General features: G+C 40.3%; 1 protein-coding gene across 1 annotated transcript in view; it reads left to right on the plus strand.

The window, feature by feature from the left end:
- LIN28A (lin-28 homolog A) overlaps nt 1-12,032 on the plus strand; it is a 19,594-nt gene that overhangs the window by 6,830 nt on the left and 732 nt on the right. The window contains exons 2-3 of the mRNA XM_018572520.1: nt 210-388; nt 7,465-7,649. Coding sequence (XP_018428022.1) covers nt 210-388; nt 7,465-7,649 — 364 coding nt within the window. The remainder of the gene's footprint in view (nt 1-209; nt 389-7,464; nt 7,650-12,032) is intronic.

Consider the following 12,032-nt stretch of genomic DNA (forward strand, 5'->3'; position numbering starts at 1 on the left):
AAAGCCACCCCCCCCCTAAACCCAAATAGCACTATCGGCAACACCCCCCAGCTCTATTATTATATAATATTCTCTAAATTATTATTTCACATTGCATTTTTATCATTCCAAACCTGTATAATTGGCCTTCTGTAAAGTAGTCTTTGACTGTTCCATTTATTATCTGAAACTCTTTCCATAGTTAACTGTTTCTTATTGTATGTTTACAGGAGGGTTCTTGAAGCCTGTAGAAGACTCCTCGGAGTCTCCTAAAAGTGGGGAGTACGAGACCTTTCAAGGAGCAGGGGTTTGCAAATGGTTCAATGTTAGAATGGGCTTTGGTTTCCTCACAATGACCAAGAAGGAAGGAGCTGAGCTGGAGACACCTGTGGATATCTTTGTGCATCAGGTAAGACAATAACTATCTGATCACTAAAAATGCCGCTCTGGATCTACTGCTTTTGGCATGCTAACCTTGACTTAAATATTTTACTGCTAATCATCTGTGGAATTTAAACTTTTATGCATTTGATTTTGAACTGAAATGGTTTTTGTATGTGTAAAACGGTGCATAACTTTAGTAATCTATAAACTATAAAAAAAAATTAAACCTAAATTTAGAAAATAATTAGCATGCAGAATTATTATTACTGTTTAATCCTTCTGTAAAGAATACTGCAATACAGCATGAGAAGTATAGAGATGCCAAGGGGTAGTATTTGACAAGAGAAAAATAAATCCAAGCATTCCATGACACAGATCTCATATTTGTGTGTAAATGACTATAGACTTAACGGTGTGCCCTACAGTAGTATCTAATTGCCCTTTTCAATAAAGAATCAACAGTTTTTATTGAATACTCTGTAAAAGTGTATACAATTCCACAAAGATGCATCCACGCTAGGAAAAAGGTTCATGTGTATTTCTGATATACCTAATGACATTCCAAATGTTTAGCAATGCCATCTGTATAAAACAAAACTGATTTAAAACAAATACCCTTCTTATCTACATTTATCAATTCTGTGTATTTATATATCTCTCTTGAGATGAGACCACCTGCAGGCACTGGAATTAATATTCAGGGATGAATCACATGCAATGGATTCCCAGTAACCTTTGCTTGACCTGTGCATTCTCAGGAGATTTTGGAAGTGTGTGGGTGGGATAAGGGTACTATCTCACTTTATTGTCTCAAATGTCTAATTTCCTTATTGCAGCTTCTAACGTTCTCAGCATCAAAAGGTCTTACAGTCTCTTACTGACCAGAGCCACCATCTCCTCCCTCCACAGGGCAGCATATTTCCTATCCCAATATCTCCTGTGTACACAGGACTCAAAGTGAGATAACACATCCTGCAGAAGCAGGAAGATAAGAGCAAATGACATTGTATCCAACAGATCCTCAAACAGAATACAGTGTGGACAAAGATGAATGTTTGTCCTTACAAACTTAGTCTTATCTAAACTATTTGCATATACATGCCCAATGTTTCCATAGCAGCTAGAACTGGTATTGTTATGCAAATGAGAATTTAAATAATAATGTAAAGTTTAAGGGCTAATTCACACCATCAACATTTCAATTCTGATCATGCATGTTATAAAGTACTATATAGAGACATTTTATGACTTTATTTAATAGGTAATTGTTCCTTTAATCCCAGCTACTGCTATGTGAACATACAGTTGGGAAATGTGTTTGCTATAGGGAACAAGAAAGGTTCTTTTTTCAGATGTCTAATTTTTTCCAATTTTTGTACTGTCCCACCACCACAGTACCACTTGTAGTCCTGGCACGGTACACAATTTAGACTGGATCTTTGCAGGATACACACACTTACGGCCAGCTATATATTTATGCCATAGCTCCTTGTTTTCCTGGATCTCGATGCACATGCTCTTGTTTGCTATGATCTCACAGACAGCTCTGTGATTTAAATTACAATTGTCCTTGTACTCTTGAGGTGTGACTAGGGTTTAGGAGGTGTCAATAAAGTAAACACATTCTCCAAAAGTGGATGATGCAAATTTTGTAGAGAAACTATGATTTAAACTGCAGACAAGACGTTTTGGTTTCATGTCCCCTGCCCAGCTTTGACTTTAAATCCCCAAGAAGGATACATCCAGTAGTGTGGATGTGTACAACAGTTGGTACATGCTCTACAGACACTGATAAAAAGTTACTTTTAAAGGCTTCATTATTTTGCTAGACATAAGAGGAGGTTAGTGCCTTTAACAGTAAAATGCTGTAATGTATGGCATATATACAGTTAATGAATACTTATAAAGTTGAATGCAAACTGTTTACACCCCCCATGCCTTACCCCATACCACATTTGTTTCACATATCTGGTATTAATATTAGGATTTGCTGGACGTGAACTTCCTTGGGGGTCACTTACACCCAATGCATACATGGTGCATTACCATGCGTTTTGACATATGCTGCATCGGAGGCTGCAAGGCTCCCAATAGATGCTGTAATTGATCATTCAAAAGTGACATATACTTTCTATACGCTGAGGAGGGGGTTGCCGCTGTCAGAAATGCCAGGTCAAGAGTTTTCGAACCAGCTCCAATTAACAAAAGTTAATTAAGAAATCGACTTTTGTTAAATGGAAGGGTGCCTACTGGGCAACACACTGGTTCTGCTGACTCGCCCAAAACGTATTCTTGGTCTTGCAATTACACTGTCCATAAACAAGAGATAAGCCTGAACTAGCAGGAGAGGGAAATGATTCAGTTGTCTATAGGTCTTCACACTTTGATAGTGAAAGTCTATTATTTCCCGACATAAGGTTGTCACTGGGGTGTCATCACATTACACAAACATTCACACCTGGGTGATATGAGCATGATTGTTTGTGCACTCATTAAAAAAAAAGGTTTAGCTGTCGGACTAGTCACTTTTGGCTGCCATTTTATGGCCAGGGCACATTTTGTGAACTAAATTTCTATGGTTAGCTTAATGTATCCTACCTACTCAAGCCTATAAAATGTAGAATAGCATAGATATACATATTAGCATAGATATTTTGTCACATATGTAAAGATTAATGTTCAATAAGACTGGAGACATTAAAAATGTATTTCCACTTTTGCAAGCAAATTGAGATAGCAAATGCTTTACATTTGTTACATGTTCCTATTCACATAGCATAACAAACCAAAAAAAAACATTAAAAATGTCAGCTTTCCAAAAGCAGTCCAGTTGAATGGTGGGCAACAGCCACTGACAGATCGAAGAAAGACACTAGGACAAGTCCACAGTAAAAGAAAACAAATCCACAAGAGAAGACTAGTCAGACTATAAGGCCACTGCCTTACAATTTCACCCTTTGAGATTCAGGGAAGGGAGGTTTCATAATAAGAATGAGGTTTCCTGGTCAGATGACCAAACCTCACAACGAGACATACAAGAAAGGGAGAACCTCACGATTTAAAATCCTATAAGGCTAGCCGAAAGACTCCTAAGAATGGTAGAAACCCCAGGGGCATCAACCCTGAGGTCAGTATTACAGGAAAAGCAAGGTAGAGTGCTCTGGAAGTACCCCAACAAGGACAGGCAGGGAAGAAAGCAAACCAGTGATAAAGGTAAACCACAACCCCAGACTGTTGCATCTTCTTAATGACAGAACATCCTCAAGAGGATCTATTTCCAGATGATCAGGTCCCATGAAAGCCTCCAGCCATACTCTATCCCCATCAGAAGGAACCCAGTAATGCAGCACAGCATAACACACAATGTGATGTGCATTGTGTTGCTATAAAAAGAAGTATGCTACAATTTTTGTTTGTGGTGTTGTTTTTTAAATTCATATTTTGCATTCCCATACTTTTAATGTATGAGTATATATTTTTTTACTGTGAGGGCATGGAAGGTTTTGAATTTACCAGGCACTAGAGTGGATATAAGGTCCAATGCTTTGAAAAATACAGGTGCCTCTAAGAGACACTGAGGGGACAGGGCATTGTTAGGGAAGGGAGCAGTAGGAACTGGTCCCAGCCAAAACTGTAGGTCAGGGTTCCCTCTGGAGAGGGGGGATGCTGAGGGGTATCAATTACCACAAGGGTTCAACATTATCCAAGGATATAGATTTCCCTCTGAAACAGGGAAAGTTAAGCCTATGTGGGGAATATTTATTGAAGCCAAGTTCCCACTAGAACAGGACCAAGGGGTCCCCATGTGTGAGGAACACAGGAAGTCCTGGGAAGATACACTGCAATGTTTGAACAATCAAAATGGGGAGGGGCAGCTGAAAGAGTTGCCAGACAAAGGGGGTTAATTTATGGACTAAAAGGGGTGTCCTGAGTTCTCAAATGTCAGGAAGGCAAACTACCTGAGGAGGAATGCACAAACAGTCCCCTATTAGAAGTGGAAGCTCACCTCACGCAGAAGGCTTACCAGAGGGGTTAGCTGAACTCTGGCTTTGAACCCTATGGTCTAAGTGGGAGTTGGGCCCTGAGGTCCTACAGGCACCTGCTACCGAGGTAGGTGAAGGAGAAGGGCAGGCTTCCTCCCACCCCTCAGCTGATCTTTTGCATTGAGACAGGAGCACGTTATTTACAGTGTTGAAGAGACAACATCCACATCTGTAAGGAAATCAGCACCATTTGAGACATAGGCTTGTAGCAAGTCACCACAACTAAAGCACAAAGCTTCAGGCATTTTCTCCAGCCACTCTATGAAATAGGTCTACCTCAGCAGTGGGAGGATCCCTTTTAAGGGTATCTACCCATTCTGACATGGTTTGACTAAATGACGTTACCACCAACATGGGGCACACCAGCCATTTCAAACTGGAATTTATAGGTGGATTCTATCTGTATGTTAGTGACATTTTAAAAGGTGAGCACATTCTTAACAGTTTAGAAACATTGAGCAGCTCTACCTTTGTCTCCAATCCCGCTGCTTGAACCTCGGTGCCGAGCAGCAAACAAACAAATGCTTACATGTTTCAGCCCCCAAACTGGTCCTTTTTACAAATAAAGTACAGGATGGACAGATCCCCTTGCGAGTGCCGATTTTTTACCTAGAGCACACTCTTAACACATTTAGTAATATACTTGTTAATATAGATCCCTGGTGCATCTACTGTGGCAACAGACCACCTATTAACACCCACCTCAGAGGGGAAAGGTTCCACCGCACAGCCAAGGATGCTTTAGGGTGTTTCCAGTCCACACAGAGGAATTAACTATATAGCTGGTGAAGCAGAAAGGTCTTTGCAAGTGTAGAGGCTCTAAAAGACCCAAGGTCTGCAACAGCAGTCTGATCCTCCAGATGCACGATAATTTGCACAGCATTAATAGGGTTTCAAACAAACACTGGTAAATCTGATTTACTGGCAGGAGATAGCAGTGCCTCAAAAACAGTCTCTTCAAAGATAGACTGTTGGGACTCTGAATCAGATATAGTAACAAGGGCCACAAGCCCGGTTTGAATCAGGAGCTTAAGGGGGTCAGACTCTACACAGTCTCCAAAGCTAATGCTGAGGAAATGCTGGTCAATCTTAAAGTCACTGAGTAAAAAATGAAATAAAGCATGAAAGGCTGGCAAAAAAAAACGGACACGCTGGTCTGTCTGCTGCTGTTTATGTTTATGTGACTATATGCATCCACTCTGAGGCTCTCCAGGGAAAACTGGCTTCTGAATGGGTCATTATTAGTTGCATTCTTAGTGTACTCTGGCTTGAGTTTACTGTTTTGTTGTCGTCCTTCTGCATCCGTGGCCATCCATCCATCCCTCCTGAGGAAGGCCCTTTAATGGGAGCGAAACACGTAGAGGAGTATCTACCTGTGGCAATACTTGGACCTCACTCTTCAGCAGACTACATATGAATCCAAGTAGAAATTTATGCTATAAATAGGCGGGTATCTAATTCCTGGGTAGCTCATTGTGGATGCCAATAGGGATGCACAATAGGGATGTATAATAATAATAATAATGCTTATAGTGTAAAGATGGACATTTGTATGTGATTTAACATGATTTTGCTACACATGTTTTTAAATGATGTATGAATAAATAATATTTTTAGCTAAGAGAATCACAAGTGATGTTTCTGGTACCCTTAAAGCCCATTGTTTTCTTGTAAATATTGCACACACAAAAATATAGACTTTTTAATCAAAGCTGAAGAAAAAGGCACCCAACCTCCTAGGACAGTAGCAACAAACTGAGGCAAGGTGGGTAGAAGAGGGGTTAGGGACTGGCTTACAACTTTTTGCTGTTTACCAGTGTCTTAATCACATGAATGTTAGCAGTATAATCTGGCTTTTTCTGACTTGCAGTGTCCCTCAATGTACGAAAAAGAAAACAATTTTGGTGCTTGTTATTGCATGTAATGTCACTAGTGTATTACCAGCCATAGGAGATTTAAATAACCAATTAGCACCAGAAAAGGAGATATTTTTCACCTAAAGTTTATATAGGATCATATTGGAGATATTTACTTCATACTTGAATGGCTTTAATCACAGCAGCAGAACAATGGACAGAGCACATGGCTACCTGCATAACAAGCCCCTTCCCCCGCTTCCTATACCTCTTCCCCTTCCCCCCTCTCTATTAGGAATGCACGGAATGTATAGCATGTCTGAGATCCCTTTGTTCTTCCATTCAGTTAGCCAGAATATCCGCTCTCTGTCATAAGCTGGGAAATCCTGCAGCCCCCACCTGGAGAGAGGGAGATAGGCTTAGAACATTTATTAACATGCAGGCATAACAGGGAATCCCCATGAGTAAAGTTATAAAGAAAAAAATACTATATCATACAATGAGGTAATTATATCCCAGTAATAGAGACTTGGCTATATATGATCAGCTTGGTCAGCCATTTACAAATTAGTTGACTAATGATAAAAGATCCCTTTATCATTCAGAACACATGGATTGGTATACAGATATCTGCTAAAGATAATGAACCGTTAAATGTTGTGGGTCTCTTTAAATGTCAACCCCATTGGATCTGCTCTTAATATAACTTTTTGTATTCCAGAGGCTATGTTTTTTATGAATGTATGCAGAACCAGCACATGGCAGATATTGTTTTCCACTATTCGCATATTCATCATTCCTTGCCCCAGTGCAGTTTAGTCTACTGCTTCCAACACACAAACAGCTTTGGGGGCTTTTTTAATGTAAACATGGGTAGAAGAGCATCCCTGATGGAACTTCAACCAATGATCCCAGAAATGCATTTTTCGACAACAATTATCATACAAAGGCACAGAGTCATCAAAATTAGAACACATGGATAACAAATGGCCAAAATAGTAATAATAATAATTATGAACTTTTTACAATTACATAATTCATAGTACCACATTTCTTTTGTCCTGCTTTTGCCTGTAATTATTGTGGAAACAATAATTTAGGAGGTGGTATTCATATACTATTCTTTTGAATTGATGCTTTCATAAAGTGTGCCAATTCTTGCTCCTTTTCCTTATAAAGTAACCCGTTTTTCCCATCCACAGAGCAAGCTGTACATGGAAGGTTTCCGCAGCCTGAAGGAGGGGGAATCTGTGGAATTCACTTTCAAAAAATCATCAAAAGGCATGGAGTCCACCCGAGTAACAGGGCCAGGGGGTAACCCGTGCATTGGAAGTGAGAGGCGACCAAAAGTAAAGGGACAGCAGAAAAGGAAGCCTAAGGGAGACAGGTAAGAATGCAGACAACAATAAACAAAATCCAAAATGGACCAGAAATGCACATTTTGGTTTACAATTTAAATGTAGGTGTTGTAGAATGGTCCGTTTCCATCTTTTATCAGTTGGGACAAGCTGGATTAGGCTTTCCATGCATGGACATACTGTATACTGAAGATATAATAGCAAGATTGGTCAATTAAATAAATGCACTAATGGTATATAAACTTGGCCTTTCTTCTCAAGATACTCCTGCATTGTATGAGCGATTAGAGGACTGCTCACTTTTCTATGGATAAAAGGGCATGATTACTCCTCACGGAGATTTCCAATGTTCTGGAAATTCGCTGCAGCCTAAAGGTGCCCATACACTGCACGATTATCGTACGATAATCGTATGCGATCGGGTTTTCGTACGATAATCGAGCAGTGTGAACGGAGACGTGCGACCGTTTCTACTGTACGGTCGCACGTCTTCTGTCGAACCAGCATGTTCGAAAACCAGCCGGGAATCGTACGATTCTCGGCTGGTTAGAACGGTGCTCGGAAGATAAATGCTGAACGGGCCGGTGTGCGCACGCGCACACTGCCCGTTCAGCATTGCGGTCATCGGAAGCCCGCCCCTCAGGAGGGCGGGCTTGCGATGATCGAGAGTGCGATCTGCCTGTCCAAGATAGGCAGATCGTACGTTTTTTTAATCCCTTTACAACCATCGCAAGACTAAAGTCTTGCGATGGTTGTAGAGTGTATGGCCACCTTTACACATCCAAACTTAATTACTGTATGCCTATTATTACTGGAGCAGATAATACCACAATAAAGGCTGGATTCTGGAGTGATCCCCTGTTATGTTCACCTTTTTTAACACACCACATTTAAATGTTTTCCTGATTCTGATGTGGTTTAGAATATAGTGATAATGTGTAAATATCATTAAGAATTACTTTCCCCGAGTGCAGATCCCAAAAAGGATACTAGGTATTAACTATTAATTCCAAAATCATATATCATGGATATCCAAGGTATGAATACCTTTCAATAATACCTTGAATATCCATTATATATGATTTCCAGATACCTATGACACCATTCTGAAGCCATGGCTGGTATGGAATATGTTTCTAGGATGTTTTAAATCAGTGGTTCTCAACCTGTGTAAACTCAGGACCCACATTTGTCCTTGGTCGTTAAATTGTGACCCAAGTCGAACTGCAATGGAGCGCACGGCATTGCGGTACCGCAATTGAACTGTGGGCGGGAGGTGCGTTTGGGGTGCCATTCAAATGAATCACAGCGCAACGCACCTCCCACACCAGAACGCGTACTAGTAAATGTGATTACATGGTACAGTGCGTTAATCGCACAGGACTGTTCGATTAACGCACTGTACTAGTGTGAACGGGCCCTCAAAAACACTGACAAACACACACAACCACACACACACATACTCCAAAAAAAAAGTTTTTCTTTTTTCGGATCCACCCAGTCTCCCTACCTTATGAGGACTGGAGTGGATCCTCAGCTATGAGTCCAGTGTGGGCTCCTGTGCTGTGACAGAGCTCCATCCATATGTGCATTGTTTGTACAGCTCCCTTGTGCACCTTGTAGATGTGCTGGCAGCCAGAATGTGATGTCACTCCGTTCCAGACACCTCTACAGGACATGCGAGGGAGCTGTAAGCAACGCTCCCTCACGGCCATTCCCCCAGCCATCCCCACCTCACCCCACCTCAAGCTGACAATCAGTACCAGGCAGCATATTTGGCTGCTCAGCGTGATAACTGACATTGCTGCACTAGGGGGAGACTGAGAAGCCTCTCATCTAGAAAAGTGGAGGGCATGCGGCGACCCACTGAACACGGGGTCGCGACCCACTTTTGGGTCACGACCCACCAGTTGAGAACCAAGTTTTTAAATGAATGTTTATATATTCATGTTTTTGATTTTCATGATTTTTTCATATAAGGTTGTTAATAAATGTATACTATTTTGAAATTAATATTTGATATCTAGTATTCTTTTTGGGATCTCCACTCGACGAAAGTAATTCTTCTTTAGGATATTTTCAAGGGAGACCCGTATAGGTTGATAGATTTCTATATATTGTTAAACTGCTGTCCGCAGCTCAAAAACTTTCCCGTTCTATTTTTGTATTTTTTTTTATGATGTGTAAATAACATTAAATGAGATGACTATTTGAACTAATAATTGAAAAAAAATGGGGCTAGTAATAATATGGGGAATAGCCGCCTCTTTGCCTCATAGCCTAAAGACACATCCCTACTGTGCCTATTGGTAAATCCAGCCCTGTCTACACTACCTGATTCCCACAAGCAGTTATCTAATCTATTGCATTGTTTGTAAATATCAGCCAGTGTATGAATACCCTTCCTGTAAAATATCTGTTTATACATGCATTGATTTGAAATAAACAAGCCTCTATTGAAAGTGTAGCTGTGCTCAGCATAAGGTACAATTAATTATTGACAATTGATATTTTCCATGATGATCATTATTTTAATTATGTAGAAGCCACAGGCAAAAAAAACAAAGCAGATAGCTAATCCTTCTGGTTCCCTACAGCTGATCTTTTCCCCGGGCTCACCATGCCTCATTCTGCACTGTGTCTTGGTGTAGTAGCAGCCATCTTGGTAGAGAAGTGGGACTTTGCTTTCTCATGTCAGACCCAGAAAATGGTGAAGGAAGCATATTTTCCTTCGTACAAGCAGCACTGGTGGGGAGAAAGATCAGGCGGTAGCATGAGTGGTTGTGGGGTAGCAGATCCACAGACAGTAGCAGCCCAAAAACGGAGAGGCACTATGAGGCAGCAGGGTAGGTGAGCAAGGTATAGTTCCTCACACAGTACTCCTAATGTCACTAGAGGATACCAAATCTCATGAGGAATTTCCTGCAAAGTGCAGCAGCAAATTGTAATTGAGATTTAGGATCCTTTGCTTTCCCAGAAGGCATGATGTCACTGGCAGGAATCAGATCGAAGCTTGTTGAATAATTTTAATTTATTTTATTACACCTAGTGCTATAGAATGGGGGGAAGGGAGGAAGCAGATAGGCACTAGTTATTTTTTTCTCCATCAATATATTTATTATGAGTTTTATATTACATGTGTACCAAAGGAATCCCATAAACCTGAAGAATCTGGGCACAGTGGGTCACATCCACCATACAGGCATAGAAGTTCCTTTCCTTTATCTGTGCATCCCTGGAACCATGTCTCTGTGTGTCCAGGGACAAAGTGTTTAAGACAACTAGGGACCATGTACCATCTGTATGGAAGTTAAGATTTAGTGGCTTCCCTATACTTGATTCCATATATCAATGTATTTTGAGAGGTTGAGGTCTGTTTCCAATTCGCACATATATTTATGAGTTGTAGATGCCGTGCCATAAAGGAGAAATCCATATAGCAAGGAGATCAAACCTGGGGAATGGGGTTCCTCTCTGCAAATTAGTTCAAATATTATAGTTCATTTTTATAAGGTATTTTTTATTGCAGGTAAATATTAGCTCATTTTTACCTGCAAGGTCCACTTTAGACCCAGCAAAATTCTCCTGTCTCACCAAAAAAAGAGATTTTCTATTACCTCGTCCACTTACATGCTGCTACATTTCAGCTAATACTTTATTTAAAGGGTAACTCCAAAATTACTTTTCTAGTTAAATCTGCAGCCAGCTATGATTTTCTAAAACTTGCAAGAATTTAAACATGGCTTTCTTGAATGTGTGGAACAGTGATTTATCATCACATGGGGCTGAATTAAAAAAAACACCAAGTGTATGGCCAGCTTTAGACTGAAGCTACTGGGGTAATCAGTAGGCCTGTCGGACTCAGAGGTGAACCACTCTGGGTCACAGGTAAGTATTTGGCTGGTATATTCTGAATGCAAGTAGCATAGGAACAGGAAAAGCTAAAGTCAGTCTACTTTTGCATATACACTCGGCACAAACCCACTATATGTTTTGTAGGGGTTTACAAGCCTCAAATTCATAATAAAAGAGGACCATCTTACATTGCATATAGTTACATAGTTACATAGTTACATAGTATTTGAGGTTGAATAAAGACATTAGTCCATCAAGTCCAACCTATTAGGATCTCATTCTAGGAGTACCCAACACACAATTCTACCTCACCTCATGCCTCTCTTGTAATCGTTTAGTTCCTTTAGACTGTAAAATCTAATGGCACACTTTACTCTTTTGTTTTGGTCTGTGTTTGCAATGTCTGTAAAATAAAAATTAGCTTTTAATGTGTACAGTATGTAAACTCTAACAATTAACTTCTCTTGTTTGCTCTCTTTTGGTCTGTTAAATGCACTATTGAGAGTATTTTGCTAATATCAAATGATCCAGCCAGATACCTTTTGAGCTTATATTGT

This window comes from Nanorana parkeri, unplaced genomic scaffold (assembly GCF_000935625.1).
Source record: "Nanorana parkeri isolate BGI_ZX_2015 unplaced genomic scaffold, ASM93562v1 scaffold2058, whole genome shotgun sequence".
Taxonomy (NCBI): domain Eukaryota; kingdom Metazoa; phylum Chordata; class Amphibia; order Anura; family Dicroglossidae; genus Nanorana; species Nanorana parkeri.